This window comes from Loxodonta africana, chromosome 13, assembly GCF_030014295.1.
Source record: "Loxodonta africana isolate mLoxAfr1 chromosome 13, mLoxAfr1.hap2, whole genome shotgun sequence".
In the NCBI taxonomy this organism is placed as follows: domain Eukaryota; kingdom Metazoa; phylum Chordata; class Mammalia; order Proboscidea; family Elephantidae; genus Loxodonta; species Loxodonta africana.
This window is the reverse complement of record NC_087354.1, coordinates 12,181,172-12,199,599: the sequence shown is the minus strand read 5'-3', so window position 1 is coordinate 12,199,599 and position 18,428 is coordinate 12,181,172. Positions and strand designations below refer to the sequence as shown.

The following is an 18,428-nucleotide window of genomic DNA, read 5'->3' as shown; positions in this document are numbered from 1 at the left end:
GTCAGAAAATGTACTTTTAATTATTTTTTTCAGAATGTATTCCCAAATCTTCCTACCAGCAGTGTTCAAGATTACCTTTTCTCTAGGTTCTCATGATATTCCAAACACCAAACAAAACCCATTGCCATCAAGTCAGTTCTGACTCATGGCAACACCATGTGTTACATGGTAGAACTGCTTCACAGGGTTTTCTTGGCCGTAATCTTTATGGGAGCAGATCACCAGGCCTTTCTTCCTTGGTGCCACTAGGTGGGTTCAAATTGCCAACCTTTAGGTTAGTGGTCGAGTACAAACCACTTGTGCCACCCAGGGACCACAATATTTAAAAAAAAAAAAAAAAAAACCCACTCCCATCAAGTCAATTCTGACTCATAGTGACCCTATGGAAACCCTGGTGGCGCAGTGGTTAAGTGCTACCGCTGCTAACCAAAGGGTTGGCAGTTTACATCCACCAGGCACTCCTTGGGAACTCTATGGGGCAGTTCTACTCTGTCCTATAGGGTTGCTATGAGTCAGAATCAACTCGACGGCACTGGGTTTGTCTGGGTAGTGGACCCTATATCGACCCTAGAGGACAGAGTAGAACTGCCCCATACAGTTTCCAAGGAGCACCTGCTGGATGTGAACTGCTGACCTTTTGCTTGCCAGCTGTAGCTCTTAACCTCTATGCCACCAGGGTTTCCCTCATAATATTAGGTCCTATTAAATTATATCATTGTACAATGTGTTGTTTTAATTGCACTTCTTACACAGCAGTATATCACTGAGGTTGAGAACACACACTCTGGTGTCTGGATACCTGGGTTTAAACATGGGACAATTTACTCTGTCTCTAAGCCTTAGTTTTCTTATCTGTAAAATAGGGACCAGACCTTCCTTATATATTCATTTTAAGGATTAAATAAGATAATTCATGCAAAGCCCTTAATGATATGCTGTACTCACAATAAAAATGTTAGGTGGTGTTGTTATTAATGAAGTGGATGGAAGGAATTTTGGCCCCTAGATGACTGTATGGAGAAGTGCTGCCCTGCCAGTCTAGACTACTCACCTCCAGACTCTTCTGTGAGAAAGAGACTTCCATTGTGTTTAAGCCACTGAGTTTTTTGTGGTCTCTCTGTTGCAGAAGCTTAGCCTATACCTCAACTAATACAGAAATAAGGACCTGGAAGTGAGTAGCAAAAACAAAACAGGTGGCACTGACTTAGCAGATGGACAGTGCGTTACAAGGCAACAGATACTGAAGTGTGGGAAGCCAATAACCCCAACATGGCAAAACAAACCATTTGGTAAAACTCGAAGCAAACCGTATGCTTATGCTTATGGTGGCTGCAGCACATGAGGGAGCAGTTATAAAAAGGCAGAATGCTGGTACACACTGGTAATTCTTGTCGTTTTTAGCAAGTTCCAACATGAATAAGGTGACCTCAGTGAGAACTGTCCAGTTTGTAAGCAGAGATGGAAGGGGTAGTGCTTTGCTAAGGGAGGCTCCCTCTGCCTGGGGCCTGTGATCCCAGCTAAGAGTCCAGAAATGTGGGGCCATGCCAGATGGGAAAGGCAACCTCTGTCCCAAATAGCAGGACGAGTGCCCACAGCCTTTCTCAAAGGCCAGGAATATGGACAGACAATAGTGGCCCGTCCAACTACAGGGATTAGAGTCAGGGCGCTGCTCTCAACAACAAAACCGTTTCATATGATCTCAGTCCATTAAATTGAGGGAGAGCGGAATGAGTCAAGTACAAAAACCAATAAATAAAAGGGTAACACATCTCTGTCTAGAACAGTTCCTTAAGTGAGATTACTTTCACACAGAATTGATTATAAGGTAAAACCCTGGAAACCTACAATGGTTAAATGTTTGGGGGAACTGAATTGCCAAATTACAGGTCCAGCTTACAAATACCTGGGGTTGTCTGATCCTTAAAGAAGCCCTCAGTCTCTAAGTGTGCACCGGCAAGAACTGGACTGTGCAAACCTTACAGCCTCCAAGGAGGACAAACTCACCCACACTTCAAACAAGGGTGATGGACAAACTACGAATCTCCACCACAAGGAACAAATTCAGGGTCCCCAGATCACTGTAGACAAGTAAGCTGCTCCAGAGAACGAAGGGTGGCCAGATGGGCTGGCCCAAGAACTAACCACTGCCAGGCTGTGCCTCACAATCACTGCCAAGCAGGACTTGATGTCTCTGTATACCACTATGGAAACCCTGGTGGCACAGTGGTTAAGAGCTACAGCTGCTAACCAAAAGGTCAGCATTTTGAATCCACCAGGCTTTCCTTCGAAACTCTATAGGGCGGTTCTACTCTGTCCTATAGGGTCACTATGAGTCGGAATCAACTCGACGGCAACAGGTTTGGTTTTGGTTTTGGTATACCGCTCTCTACTTGTCTACTCATTTGTTTGTTGCTGGAATGCAAGGAGCCAGCTGATGGGGTATTTTTCACATCACTCAAAAGCCCCGGGCTTTGGGCTGATGGGACCTGGAATTGTCTCACTTGGGGAGAGAAAAAAGGGTGCTCACACAGTAGCAAAAAGATGGAAACAACCTAGATCCCATCAATAGATGAATAGATAAATAAACTATGGTACATACACACAATGGAGTATTACTCAACCATAAAGAACAATGATGAATCTGTGAAGCATCTGATAACATGGATGAATCCGGAGGGCATTATGCTGAGTGAAATAAGTCAATCACAAAAGGACAAATATTGTAGACCACTACTGTAAAAACTCATGAAAAGGTTTACACACACAAAAAAACAATCTTTGATGGTTACGAGGGAGGGGAGGGATGGGGATGGAAAAACTCTAAATAGACAAGTGGTAACTTTGGTGAAGCTTAAGACAGTACACGGTAATGGGGAAGGCAGTACAATCTGTACAAGGCAAGATCATGGTAGCTCCAAAGACACATCCAAACTCCCTGAGGGGCGGAATTGCTGGGCTGAGGGCTGTGGGGACCATGGTCTTGGGGAACATCTAGCTAAATTGGCATAACATAGTTTAAAAAGAATATGTTCTACATTCTACTTTAGTGAGCATAGCATCTGGGGTCTGAAAAGTCTGTGAGTGGCCATCTAAGATACTCCACTGGTCTCACCCCTTCGGGGACAAGGAAGAATGAAGAAAACTAAAGACATAAGGGAAAGATTAGTCCAAAGGACTAATGGACCACATCTACCATGGCCTCCATCAGACGGAGTCCAGTACAACTAGATGGTGCCTGGTTACCACCACTGACTGTTCTGACAGGGATCACAATAGAGGGTCCCAGACAGAGCTGGAGAAAAATGTAGAACAAAATTCTAACTCAAAAAAGAAAAGACCAGACTTGCTGGCCTGATAGAGACTGAAGAAACCCGGAGAGTATGGTCCCCAGACACCCTATCTGCTCAGTAATGAAGTCACTCCTGAAGTTCACCCTTCAGCCAAAGATTGGACAGGCCCATAAAACAAAACAAAACTAAAGGGGCACACCAGACCTGGGGCAAGGATTAGAAGGCAGCAGTGGACAGGAAAACTGGTAATAGGGAACCTAAGGTTGAGAAGGGAGAGTGCTGACATGTCGTAGGGTGGTTAACCGATGTCATAAAACAATATGTGTACTAACTGTTTAATGAGAAACCTGTTTGTTCTGAAAGTTTCATCTAAAGTACAACAAAAATAATTTTTTTAAAAAAGGAGTGCTCACAGATATCTGGATGGCCAGAGGGTGGACTGTGGCAGACTGGACACTGTCCCCTAAACCATTCTTCCTCTCTTCCAAGGTAAGGATGCTTTAACCGACCACATGGCTGGCCACCATGTGACTAAAGCTACATTTTCATACTCTCTCACAGTGAGGTGTGGCCAATTGACCAGATGTGAGCTCACAGTGTGTAAGTGAAACTGAACCATGCCACTATGCTTGGCCTGCCTGCTGGCAGGGCTATGGATGAAACCCAGCTTCTACCAGTAGACACGAACAAGCCCTACCTAGGGGATGGCAGATCAACAGACAGGAGAAACCTGGGTCCATAAATGACTGTATGGAGCAGAGATGTCCACCAGCCTGTCACCTCTACACTGTTCTGTGACAGAACTTGAATTTGATGTCTAACCTTATTTAAGCCACTGGATTTGAGCAGAAGTCCCTAGGCGGTGCAAGCAGTTAACATGCTCTGCTGCTAACTGAAAGGCTGAGGGTTCAAGTATACCCACAGGCATCTCAGAAGAAAGGCCTGGTAATCTACTTCTGAAAAATCAGCCGTTAAAAACCCTACACAGTACAGTTCTACTCTGCCACAAATGGGGTTGCCAGGAATCACAGTCTACTAGCAGGGAACTGGTTTATTCCAGCAGTTTAGCCTAGCTCAGTGGTTCTTTAACTTCTATAGGAAGCCCCAGGAAAGTTCATAAACATAGCTGAGATGTCCTGGAGTGGGATGGGGCCCAAGAATCTGCTGTTCTAACAAGTTCCCAGGTGATACTGATGCTGTTGGTCCAGGAACCACACTTCGAGAACTACTGGCCTTACTAACACACAATCATTCATATTTCTTTCATGAACTGTTCCTTGCCCATTTTTTCTACTGAGGTATTTTCTTTGGATAAATGGCTGTGTGCAGAATTACTGGGTTCCAAGGGCTAAGGTTTATACATTTTTAAGGTTTTAAAAGTCTCAAAAAGACTGCACCTATTCATCTTCCCACTAGCAGTGCCCTTTCCCCATAGCTAAATCAATATTAAATATTTCTCATAAATCTTTGACAAACAGCTAAAACAATTATTTTAATTTGCCTTTCTAAAATTACCTTTTCCTTTGTTGAATTTTCCATCTTTTTCTTATTAATTTGAAAAAACACTTAGATAGCACCTATATGTTTAAGATAGATAGGATAGACAGACAGACAGGCAGATAGAACACTCAGTTGCTAACCAAAAGGTCAGCAGTTCAAACCTACCAGCCACTCTGTGGGAGGAAAGACCTGGAGATCTGTTCCTGTAAAGATTTCAGCTCAGGAAAACCCCATGGGGCAATTCTACTCTGTCAGATGGGGTCACAATGAGTAGGAATCGACTTTATGGCACACAACATACATATATACGTGTATGTATATATAACATGTAGATATATGGAGTACTTTTTTTCCACATCCATCATTTCTCTTTCAAACCTGTTCTTTATATATACTTATTCTAGTATTTAATTTCCATGTAGTTCGAATCTGTCCATCTCTTCCTTAATGATTTCTACCTTATATGTTATGCTTGGAAACCCTGATGGCATAGTGGTTAAGAGCTACGGCTGGTAACCAAAAGGCTGGCAGCTCAAATCCACCAGGCACTCCTTGGAAACCATATGGGGCAGTTCTACTCTGTCCTATAGGGTCACTATGAGTCAGAATCGACTAGACAGCAATGGGTTTGGTGTTGAGGTTTTTTACGTTATGCTCAGAAAGGCCAGCCCTCCCTAAAAGCAGGAACGATGTCTATGCAATTAATCCTCAGTTAACCAAGGGAATGGGCTGTATAACACAATAAAGCTATTTTTTTTTAACTTTATCCTGTACCCAGTCATTTCACTGGACCCTTATGTACTCTTACAGTTTTTCAGTTAATACTGTTGTCTTAATTCACTTCCTAAATCATTTTCAGGGCTTTCCGTTTGTTTAACACTTCTTTTTCTAACTGCCTGAGTTGAATTCTTAGTCTATTTTTACTCTTTCTTGTTCAATAATGAAAGCTTTCAACACTACAAATTTGCTTCTGATTTGCATCTGATTGGATGTGTTCCATGGATCTTCATACATACTCTCCCTTTTGTAAGTATTTCCTAAGAATTCTGCATTTGTTTTTATTTCCTTTTATCTGAGCTCTCTAGAAGACTTTTTCGTTTGTTTGTTTGAATTTCCAAGGCTTGTTTGTTTTGTTGTCCTTTAATCTGGTTACTGAGTTTGTAATAGATTTCATTTCAATCACAGAACATGAACTCTATCCTTTTGACATTTTACCCAAATTCTGGAGAGCCTAAACCATAACCACAAGTATACAGAGATCGGTAACTGCCACTAAGTCCACCTGCTATTATCCAGATATGTATAACCTTGTTTAGTTTTCACCTCTTGGATCTGTCAAAAACTGAGAAAGGCATGTTAACGTCCATCACTCTTGGGTTTCCGTAATTCTCTCCTTGTATTTCTGATTTGATGCTACATTTATTCGACACATAAAAGTTAGTGGCAAATAATCATAAAAGTCTGTGGCAATTTTACCGTTCAGCAATTTCTAAAATAAGCCTCACTACCCGATTCAATGATTCCTGTCCTAAAGCCTGCTGCCCAATAGCAATACCATGACCACTGCTTTTCTCTCACCTGATTTGCCTCATACTGCCCATTCTTTTAGTTTTGGACAGTTTTACTTTTAGATATTCTTGCAACCCCTCTGTTATTAAACTTGAGGATAGAGTTTTTAAACTAGAACTCTGTGGAAACCCATATGCTAGGTCCCAGTACCCGGTGCCGTCGAGTCGATTCCGACTCACATGCTAGGTGTACAATGAAAAACACTGTGCTTTTTATACACTAAGTTTATTTACGTGGCAGTTTTGACCTATATCTTCCTTATAAATGTATTTAATGCTAGGGATTTACAGTAGTCAAAGCAACATAACTTCGCTAATGTACATAATTTCCAGGAAGGTCAAAGTACTTATTCCAGGGCTGGTAGTAGCTCTAACACAGACAACTTCAATCTATAATGAGTAAGTACTTTTTTTTTTTTTTTTTAGAAGCATTTTATTTTTCAAAATACTTTTTACGTAGAGTATTTTATTTAATCTCTACAACCTCACGAGGTAAATGGGAAAACTATTATTATTCCCACCAAATATGTAAGAAAAGAGGGTTGGGAAACTTTTCGGATCCGTCCAAGTTGGTTCATAAAATGCCCATGGTTAGTTACTAGGGCAACAAAGATTTAGAGTTAAGTTTCCTGACCCCTAGTCCAAAAAAAAGACCCGTTAAAGCTCAGGAAAATTATTTGAAGAAGCGTAATGTGGTTGGTCAAGGGTCATGGATTTTTTTTCTCTACTATGTATTTTTACTAGAATTTTAAAATGTGGACCTTTGAAAGAAAAGATTACCTTCCGATAGCCAATTACTTAATTAGATGGCCTCTTTAGAAGCCCCACCTGTTAAACCCATTGCTATGGAGAAGCCAGAAGACAAAAATTAATTATATTTAATATTCAATTGAATAAGAAAAAAAAAAATTAGCAGTCCCTAAGAAAACATTTTCACCAGGCTGTGGTGCAGTTACTTAATACTAAGTATCTCCTCCAAACTACGGTTTACCTGATCTCGGTGGCCACTTGATAAGGGGTTGTTTTCCAAACTTGCCCTTCCACTGTTTTCCCATCAGCCATGCTTACTGTGATCCTGTTGCTTGTACTCTCCTTTTTTTCACAAATGGCAAGTAAGAGCTGATGATCTTTATTCAATATTTCAAACAGCTTCAATCTTTCTTCAATGAAACCCGGTTGCTTTATCACCTGAAAAATCGTTAGAACACAGTTAATATACACAGCCCACTTTTTTCTAGCTGCTTAGCTCTATATCAGTTTCGTCCCTCACTGCCTTCTTAGCGGCCACAAGCTGTTCCCACTGTTTAGCCTCTGCTACTCTACTCACCGCCAGAGGACTCCTGTTTGCTTATCTGCTTCCTTCTTCGTTCTCCAGGCCCACCTCAAACCCACCTCTTCTGATTGTGACATTCCACTGCCATGAACTCATGGCAACCCCCATGTGTGTCAGAGTAGAACTGTGCTCCACAGGTTTACTGGAAATAGATCACCAGGCCTTCCTTGTGGGGTGCCTCTGGGCGGCTCTACTCCCAACCTTTCGTTAGCAGCTGAGCGTGTTACTTGCTTGCACCACCGAGGGTCTCCACACCTGGACACAGAGTCACACAATTCAACATTTATTTATATATAATCTTTCTTGTTCTCTAGTTGTTTCTGCTGTGGTTGCCATAACTCCTCAACCTTTGAAGCCAGGTATTCCTCCTTTGTTCCTACCACAATGTTGATGCTCAATAAATACTTTCTGGTTGTTTACACACACACAAAAAGCAAAGTAACTAGTTTCTAAACACAAAAGAAGCAAAGGCTCTGCCATCTCAACCTAAATAGACCAAGGGGCACTTTAAATATAGTTGTGCGGGTAGCTTATCTCTAAGATAAGAAGACATCTTGGACCTAAGCTTTGCAAAGTTTTGCATATACTGTGGTCCAAGTAGTAATTTAATTACTAGTTATACTTTTATTAAAAATCCTTGGTAATTAACTTCATAAGCATGCTTAAAATTACTGGTAGTATTTTATATTATTCCCGTACCAATGGCTCACCTCAGTATTGGGCCCAATTTCCGCCTTCTTTTTAGCGTCCGTTTCTTGGCTTTGACGACTAGAAAGCTGATAGATAAAGGTAAATTATAAACAACTTTTACCAATGTCAAGAGAAAGGAACACATCTGAAACCTAAGGAGGGAGGGAGCCGTTGCCAACAGGCAGCAGTTCCCCAAGTTTGGAGGCTTTAGGCTGGCTCTCCTGTCACTTACAACCCATAATGCGTTAGGCCTGTCTGGGGTTCAGTCCTTCCTGTCTGTACATTTCACACATTCCTGCTAAGTACATTTAATAGGTTTTGTCCTTTAAAGCTTTTCCTCTAAACTTTAAGCAAATAATGTCACTGACCTGCCATCAGAGACTTTAAATGTAACATTTGATAGAGAACTGAAAAACATCCTGCAGGCTGAAAACGACTTCAGAACTTAGAAAGTGTATTTTGTTATAGGAAGATGATTTCTCCTTTAACGAACTAAAATGTTAAGATACTGTATTAAATAACAATGTTGAATGTACAGATTTCCTCTCAGTACTCAACACAGGCCTCCCAAACAAGCAAACAAAACAGAAACCACCCCTCCTAAATAGCTGAGAACCAGGCATTAGAGGGAATGGAAAGGCTTGTATTATGTAGCTGTTGGCCTTCTTGCCCAAGCACAGATAATCCAATTCCTTAGATAATGGGTTTCATTTTTTCAAATGAGCATGGCGGTTCTGCTACTGAGCAAAAGTTGTGGCAGCCAATGTCACGGAAGGGCTGAGAAATTACACCAATAGGCCAATCTGGCAACTGCTGGAAACACAGCGGTTCGAGGGTGTCATGGGTACTCACTGGCTCCCAGGCTGCAGCAGGGGCGCAAGGCAGGCACACCCGCGGGGCACGGGACAGGGCTGGGTGCTCTGTGCGGGGCGCACCCTGCAGGGCGCAGGATAGGACAGGGCTCTATGCCGGGCGCATCCTGCAGGCACTGGGAGAGGCAGGGCTGGGTTCAGGGGGCACATCCTGCAGGTGCCTCCTGCACGCAGCACCTGCCCTTCCAGGTGGGCCATCCATCGTTAGCGGAAAGGAAGCAAGCTTGCGCCGTCCGCGGCTCGGTCAGGGGCGCCAGGAGACGCGCGGCGCGGTTCCCACCGGAGCCCCAGCACCCCAGGCGCCCCTCCCCGTCCCCCGTTACCTGCGCGCCCGGCCCCGCCTGCTCGCTCTCCGGCGCCGCCGCCGGGACAACGCTCTCCACCTCCGCCCGGCGGTTCAGCTCGTCGGCCAGGCACAGCCGCAGGCGGTACAGGCGGTGGCGCAGGTCGCGGTTCTCGGCCCGGAGCTGCGCCACCTCCGGTGTGAGGTACGGCCCCTCGCCCGGGCACTGCTCGGGCGCGTCCAGCTGCTCGTCCCTCAGGCGCTGCACCTCCGCCCACAGCCAGCGGATGTCCTCCTCCTGCCGCGCCAGACGCGAGGCCACGGCCTCCGCCGCTAAGGTCTCGGCCGTCATGGCGCCCGCCTCCCTCAGGCCCGGTCACCGCGCTGGGTGGCTGTGACCACCGCGGCTGCGGCAGCGAGAGTCCCGGTGAGCCAGGCCGGGGCTGGGCGGGGCTTCGGGCACTGCCGGGGGCGGGGCCTGGGGGCGGGGCTCCGGCGCTGCCGGGGGCGGGGCCTGGGCGGGGCGGGGTTCCGGGCACTGCCGGGGGAGGGGCCAGGAGTGACTGAGGGTAAAGTGGGGCGGGGCTCCGGGCCCTGCCAGGGGAGGGGCCAGGAGTGACTGAGGGTAAAGTGGGGCGGGGCTCCGGGCCCTGCCAGGGGAGGGGCCAGGAGTGACTGAGGGTAAAGTGGGGCGGGGCTCCGGGCCCTGCCAGGGGAGGGGCCAGGAGTGACTGAGGGTAAAGTGGGGCGGGGCTCCGGGCCCTGCCAGGGGAGGGGCCAGGAGTGACTGAGGGTAAAGTGGGGCGGGGCTCCGGGCGCCGCGGGGGGCGGGGCCTGGGCAGGAGCGAGGGGCGGGGCCGAGGGGGCGGGGCGGGCCAGGAGTAGCTGAGGCTGAGGGGGACCGGCTCTGGGCTGTGCTGGGCCGGGGCCAAGGCTTGGAGCACAGCGGGAGACGGCAGAGGGTGGGGGGGGCCGTGGCTCCCTGTATTGTGGGAGGCGGGGCAGCTCCTTGGTCTGGGGCTGGGGCTTGGCCCTGGGGTCTGAGTGGGCTGCAGGTGCCTTCAGAGGCGCACTTGCGAGCTACCGGCGGTGTCACTGTTGGTCGGCTGAAATGTATGTGGTCCAAAGCCTGGGGAAGGCCAACATCTCCATTCTCCGAATGGCTTCTCCCTTTGTCTTCAGAAATTTTAGGTTCAGCATTCTTTCGCCCCTCAACCAAGTTCTGGAAGGTGGCCACTGAGAATCGACCTCCTGGGCCTTCATTCCACATTCCAGGGCTGCCCAAGTGCAGAAGCCACTTGGAACTGGGCACACAGAAACTCTCCACGAAAAGTTAAATCTGGCTGGCACGAAATTGCCAGCTCCTCAGGGTTGGGGTGAGCCCTCGTGGCTTAGTGGTTAAGAGTTCAGGCTGCCAACCGAAATGTCTGCAGTTGGAATCCACCAGGCCCACACTGAAAGCCCTGTGGGGCAGTTCTCCTCCACCCTATGAGTGGGGTGGCCAGGAGTCAGAGTTGACTGCACGGCAGCGGGTTTGGTTTTTTGGGTTGGGGGCCCAGGGGTAGGCCTGGTGGTACAATGGTTAAGAACTACAGCTGCTAAACCAAAATCTCCATAATTTGAATCCACCAGCTGCTCCTTGGGTTGGAATGGACCCAATGGGGCAACGACCGGATGGGAAGAGGGGCTAGGGAAAATGCCACATCCGTATTTGTACTCCTCATAAATGTGAGCAGGAACTTTCTTATAGAAGGAACACAATTTGATTTTCATTAACATTCGTAGGGCTCAGAATGGGGCAAACGCTGTTTCAAGCTCTGTACAAAGATTAACGCATCTTCATAACAGGAGCTCTGGTGGTGCAGTGGTTAAGAGCTCTGCTACTAACCAAAAAGTTGGCAGTTCAAATCCACCGGCCACTTCTTGGAAACCCTGTGGGGCAGTTCTACTCTGTCCTGTAGGGTCTCTGTAAGTTGGAATTGACTCGTTGGCAATGGGGATAATCTTCATGACAAGAGATATTATTATTATATCTCTGTTTTATAGCTGGGGAAACTGAGACACAGAGAGGTTAAGTGACTTGACTAAGGTCTCAGAGCCAGTAGGTGTCAGAAACTCACTGCTCCATTGCCTTCAAGTCAATTGCACCTCATAGTGACCCTATAGGACAGAGTAGAACTGCCCCAAAGGGTTTTCAAGGAGCAGCTGGTGGATTCAAACTGCAGACCTTTTGATTAGCAGCTGAACGCTTAAGTGGGACTCATCTACAGCCTGCTGTCAGTGTCCGTGCACTTAACCACCACACTGTGGTGTCTCTCAACCTTGGTGAAAGTTCATTTAGCATGTCATGTAATGTGATACAGGTAATAAATACCATAGGAATCCCAAGATGGGAGAGCTTAGCTTAGAGTAGTATAGTTAAGGAAGAGAGGAATTGCTCTGGAAAATGAAGGTTGGAGAATGTTAGAAAGGTGGGAGATGTTAAAAACCAGTGGCCCGTCTAGTCTTTCCTGACTCATGGCGGTGCCATGTGTGTCAAAGTAGAACTGTGCTCCACAGGGTTTTCAATGGCTGATTTTTCTGAAGTAGATCGCCAGGCCTTTCTTCTAAGGTGCCTCTGGGTGAACTTGAACCTCCAAATTTTGGGTTAACAGCCTAACTTCTTAACCATTTCCACCACCTCGGCGGAAGATGTTAGAAAGGCCAAAATATATTACATGTACTTACCAAGAATGAGTGAAATGCAGAGAAAGGAAAGGCTAAACCGCAGATTATAGCTGGGGATGAATGACGCTAGGAGCAGAGTCAGTGTATGAGAAGGAGCTAATTGGATTAATATACTGGAATCATAAAGAGCTCCCGGCAGGAGGTTCTGTAAACTAGGGCACTACCTAATACCACTGTATCTTTCTTATCCCTTCCCAGGTAAGCATCTGCAAAAGAGTTACATAGACTCACTGGTTCCACATTCTTCCCAGCCACTCCTCAACCCACAGCCATCTGGTTTCTGCTCCTCCCATTCTGCCATGACCTACACACTGTTGCATGTCATGATCCCTCCTTCAGCCTCCCAAAAGTTTGCACTGACCCCTTTGTATTTTGTCTTTCCTCGGTTCCTACCCCCTCCACCAGTCCTCAGGCAACCATTGATCTGTTTATTGTCACTATAGGTTTGTTTTGTCTATGCAAAGACATTCAACTGTGTGGATCATAACAAATTATGGATAACATTGCGAAGAATAGGATTTCCAGAACACTTAATTGTGCTCATGAGGAACCTATACATAGACCAAGGGCAGTCATTCAAACAGAACAAGGGGATACTGTATGCTTTAAAATCAGGAAAGGTGTTCATCAGGGTTGTATACTTTCACCGTACTTATTCAGTTGTTTGCTGAGCAAATAATCTGAGAAGTTGGACTGTATGAAGAGGAACATGGCATTGGCATTGATGGAAGTCTCATTAACAACCTGCAATATGAAGATGACACAACCTTGCTTGCTGAAAGACTTGAAGCACTTACTGATGAAGATCAAAGACCACAGCCTTCAGTATGGATTACACCTCAACATGAAGAAAACAAAAATCCTCGCAACTGGACCAATAAGCAACATCATGATAAACAGAAAAAAATATTAAAGTTTTCAAGGATTTCATTTTTCTTGGATCCACAATCAATGCCTATGGAAGCTGCAGTCAAGAACTCAAAGGACATATTGCACTGGGCAAATCTGCTACAAAGGACCTCTTTAAAGCAAATATGTCACCTTGAGGACTAGGTGTGCCTGACCCAAGCCATAGTATTTTCAGTCGCCTCATATTCATGTGAAAGGTGGAAAATGAATAAGGAAGACCAAAGAATTGATGCATTTGAATTATGGTTTTGGCCATAAGAATATCGAATATACCATGGACTGCCACAAGAACAAACAAATCTGTCTTGGAAGAAGGAGAGTAAAATGTTCCTTACAAGTGAGGATGGCAAGACTTTGTCCACAAACATGTCACCAGGAGGGACCAGTCCCTAGAAAAGGACATCATGTGTGGTAAAGTACAGGGTCAGCAGAAAAGACGAGGACCCTAAGTGAGATGGATTGACACAGTGACTGCAACAACGGGCTCAAACATAGCAATGATTGTGAGGACAGTGCAGGACTGGAGAGTGTTTTGTTATGTTGTATATAGGGGTTGCTATGAGTCAGAACCAATTCAACAGCACCTAACAACAAAACCAACATAGGTTACTTTGCATTTTCTAGAATTTTCTACAAATGAAATCATACAGTATATACTCCTTTTGCTTGACATCTATCATTCAGCTAATAATTTTAAGATTTTCCCATGTGTTTAGTGACTCTATGGTTCATTTCTTTTTATTGCTGAGTAGTATTCCGTTGTATAGATATAACACGATTTGGTTATCCATTCATCTATTATTGGGCATTTGGGTTGAATTTGCCTACGTTTGGCTAGGATTCATCTCACAGTGAAATCACAGGGTCCCCAAACTCACAGTGTGACCATTTTCCCAGTTCCAGAACGCAGAGTTGGAATAGGCATACTGAGCAACAGGCAAAATTCTGTGCTTCCTTGGCCCATGGACTTAAGGCTGTTCTGGTAGGAAATGCTAAGTGGAAGCCACTAGAACTTTTACATCCTTTGAAAACAGTAAACCAAAAGCAATACCACATCCCTGAAGGGATTGTAGGGACTATTGCCAACATCGAGGACTTGAAAAAGGTAGTGGCAGGGACGGATTATCCAATAGCACCTTACTTACCTTGCTTATCAGATCATCATAGTGATCAAAGATGTGGTGAAAATCATGTGAAATTGTTCACTACAGATTAGTAAGTAAGCACAAGTAAGCCTACGCTTACCTTGCTTACTTGGTTATCCACCCCTGTCAGGGATTGTAAATTTGAAAAGAGGCTTTGATTCTGTAGACAGGTGCTGTGGGCCTGGGAGAGAGACAGATGCTAGCCATACTTAGAAGCAGAGTCTTTGATGTGGCGAAAAAATGTAAAATTGTTCACCACAGATGATCTGGTAAGCAAGGTAAGCACTGTGTTTACCATACATATTGGATAATCCACCCCTGAGCAGTGGTAACTCTCACCACATCCCCATTTATTTCACCTATTTGGCCTGTGTAGGAGACACACAGATGTCGGAGAATTACAGTGGATTGTCACAAATGTAATTAGCTGGTGACTGTAGTTGCAGCTGCTATTCTAGAGTTAATTTCATTGGTGGAGTAAATCAGCACAACTGTTGGCACCTATAGGTGGCTATTGTCCTGGCTAATGCTGTTTTCTCTATGATTGTTAGTTAAAGGACATCAACAGCAGTTTTCTTTTAGCCGGCAAGGCTAGCAATATGCCTTCACAGTCTCAGCTTGGGACTACATAAACTCTCTACCCTTTATATCATAATCTAGTCCGTGAGGACTTTGATTGCTGTTCCATTCCATAGGGCATCATGCTGGTCTCTTACATCGATGGTATCCTGCTGATTGTACCTGGTGAGCAGGCAATAACAAATATTATAGTCACCTGGATAAGCCATATGGAGGCCAGAGGGAGGGAAATAGATCCCCAAATTAAAAAAATTCAGGGGCCTGCCATCACAGTGAAATTTCTAGAAGTCATTTCTGAAAGACAGGGAATAGAAATTGGACTGGTTTCATTCACTATTATCCCTAGTGATCTAGACAAACTCTTGATTCTCATCCCATGACTTTTTGGGCTCTGCTGACTTAGAGGTCTTTGCGCCAAAGGGAGGAATATTTTCACCAGGGGACATAACAAGGGTGCCATTAAACTGGATGTTGAGAATGACTCTTGGTGCCTTTGGACTCTTCTCACCTGTGAAGGCAAAGAAGTGGGCTACTAGGTCATTAGATGAGTAAAGTCGGAATTGACTCAATGGCAGTGGGTGTTTTGTGTTATGTCTGGAATGTGGGAGATTCCCTGGGGTACTTTTAGTATTCCATGCTCTGTGATTAAGGTCACTGGAAGACTTGAACAACCTAACACAGGCACAGCTGCTATTGGTAGGTTACTAATAGCCCAGACTCTTGAGGAATAAAGATTTGAGTCACCCAAGCCAGGCAAAGAATCGGAGCCAGCTCAGGTGCTTGCTGAAGGTAAAGGGAATATGGAACAGAGATAGTGGAAGAATGCAGTTATGACCACAGGACCAGTTGCTGAAATGAGGATTTTATAGCTATGTCTTTCTCATTTTTATTTGAATATATTTGTATGTATATTTTTTCTTTCCTTCCCCTGTTTCCCTACAACTGTCATAGTAGTAGTAAAGTAGTTAACTTTGCATCTCACTATTTAAGTTACAGGATATCAAAGAGGGAGTATGACTCAGCTAAAAGAGGAATATTTTTAAAGATGGATGAGTAGACATTTTATCTCCTTTTGAGGAGAGGGTTGTCACATTTTAGGTTTCACGGTTGTGGTGCGATGGGTTTTCTTTTATGTGGCCTTTTTGGCCCTGGGTTTGTAATGCTCCCAAAATGATTGGTTGGGCCATAATCTGCTAAAGGGTTGGTTGGATTGCTATTCACATAAGCAGCTTACAAGGGATTGGTAATTTTGCTACCCATCTTTACACAGATTGGCTGGGATGGGGACTGCCCAGTCTGACCTTTACCAGGATTGGGCTGGGGTTATCCACCCTGTCTGATCTTTACCTGGATTTACTGGGGAAGCCCCACCTGGTCTGATCTTTACCAGGGTTGGCTGGGAGAGGGGGAGCACCTAGTGACGGATAAAAACTCTGTGGAGGCTCAAATGGGGCTTCCTGATAAATGAGAGCCAGACGGGAAACACAAACTTTGGACATGAGGTCCTGCACTGAGAACCTCCTAGAAGAGCTGTAATACATGTCAAGGGCTGTAATACTGAGTAGTAGCACTGAAGACTGAGAGAAACAGCAGCAAGCACAGCAGAGCCAAGTCCCAGAGAAACAGTGGTAGCAGTAGAGTGGCAGAACCACAAGACCAGCAGATGGTGGTGGTGGACAGAGTCAGCCCAGGGAGCACAGCTGGGCACCTCCAGCCACCAATGGAGCAGAGGTTTGAGTGTACACAGTACAGGGGTTGCCTGTAAAACGGTTTCGCCTCAAGAGCTATCATAATGCCAACCTAACTCTGGCATTGGCCCAGGGTTGTCCCAAAGTTGAGAGCTGGACTCTCAAGCACAGGGAACCAGACTCGGCCAAGAAAAGCTGCAGAGAGAGAGTTCTCTCTAGAATGAACATAGCCACGCCACGCCCATCCTGACTTCATGGCACACCTGCTGAGAGAGAAGTAGAGTCACCTGCTGATACCTGATCCACCAGCATGTCTGCCCAGTGACATAGAAATGGATATGGATAATTTGGGGAGGGGGAGTGGGTCCCTTTTTAAACTTAAATAGGTTCCTGCCCTACAGATGCTAAGTGGGGTAGCCTAGTGCTGGAAAGGACCGATTTATCACAAGTCTTTCCTGTTGTTTATTTTTCACTTTATACAATCTGTTCTTGTTGTTTACTGTTTGCCTTCTAAATAATAATAATGGCTTTCAGTTGCCAACACTGTGTAAGTGTCTTGTGTGTATGACCCAGTTGGATTGCATAGTAGAGTCCTCATCCAAGCACTGCTTATAATTTTGAGGTAACGGGGGGGGGGGTGTTTATGCACATAGTTCAATGGTATAATTGCATCATATTAGGTGAAAGCTCAAAAAGTTTGTGTCTGATTGGCACAAAGATGGTTAAAATGCAAAGGTATATAAAAATATCCAAGATAGTCAAATAAAAGACATTATGGTTCCTCTCATCTACCTTCCAAGAGTTAATGGATCGCTCTCATCTGCTACCTGACAGAGTACACTAAGGAGATAGAGCTTTTTTTTTTTAATCCAGTTTTCAAAGGTTGCTGCCACCAACAGGGTAATAAGGCAACCACGCACTAATCAAATATGGACAGCCTAGAACCATATTCAGCATGGAAGAACCAAAGAGCATGATTTCTACACAAATGAGGCTCAACAAATGAACCAAGAGAAGGTGCTTGGGGACTCAGGCATCCAAATGAGATGCACAATCAGGCTGCGTATTCCTGTCAGCTCTGGTGGAGAGAATTCAAATGGGCAGATCTCAGTGGAATCCCCAGAAATAAACTAACCATTACTGAGAGACATGCAGGAAAACTTGGGAAGACTCTAAGATTTCACCTCTGACTGATTGTTAGGCTCCAGATAAGCAGAACGTGAAAGCTAAGGCAGAGTTGTAAATGACTAGGCTAAGTGTTGAAGGAGTACCACAACTCAAAGCCAATCTACAGACTCTGAAAGTATTTTTTATTCTGCTTTTCTTTCCTCTCCTCTTTTCTTTCTCACTTTTTCTCCAAGTGTTTTATGAAATCTCATTCAAATTACTAGCTGACTGCTAAGCTAACAAAACAGAGACTTCAGTGTCCACATGTGACAAAGAATACAGTCTTTACAAAAATAGTTTAGAAAATTCACTAAAGAAACAACTACAACCACAACAAGCAGCAATAACAAACCCTAGGAAGGGAGGAGAATCTATTCTCCAGAGGTACCACATTGTAATATTTAAAATGTACAATTTTCAACAAAAAATTATGAGGTATGCAAAAAACAAGAAAGTATGGCCCATTTACAGTAAACAAAGAAATTAACAAAAACTGCCCATAAGGGAATCCAGACGTTGTACTTACTAGACAAAGATTTTAAATCAACTGTCTGTAACATGCTCAAAGACTTCAAGAAAACCATGAACACAGAACTAAACAAAACCAAGAGAATGAAATCTCAATATAGACTATGTCTAAAGAAATAGAAAGTTTAAAAAGAAATCAAATAAAAATT

The 18,428-nt window shown here is 44.7% G+C and overlaps 1 protein-coding gene across 2 annotated transcripts in view; it reads right to left on the bottom strand.

The window, feature by feature from the left end:
• Positions 1 to 9,922, bottom strand: part of TARS3 (threonyl-tRNA synthetase 3) — a 97,920-nt gene extending 87,998 nt beyond the window's left edge. For both annotated transcript variants that reach the window (XM_064296235.1, XM_064296236.1), the window contains exons 1-3: positions 9,577 to 9,922; positions 8,402 to 8,467; positions 7,350 to 7,546 (exon numbers count right to left, since the gene is read on the bottom strand). In XM_064296235.1, the coding sequence (XP_064152305.1) occupies positions 7,350 to 7,546; positions 8,402 to 8,467; positions 9,577 to 9,888 (575 nt within the window). In that variant the 5' untranslated portion in view covers positions 9,889 to 9,922. The remainder of the gene's footprint in view (positions 1 to 7,349; positions 7,547 to 8,401; positions 8,468 to 9,576) is intronic.
• Between the last annotated feature and the right edge of the window lie 8,506 nt (positions 9,923 to 18,428).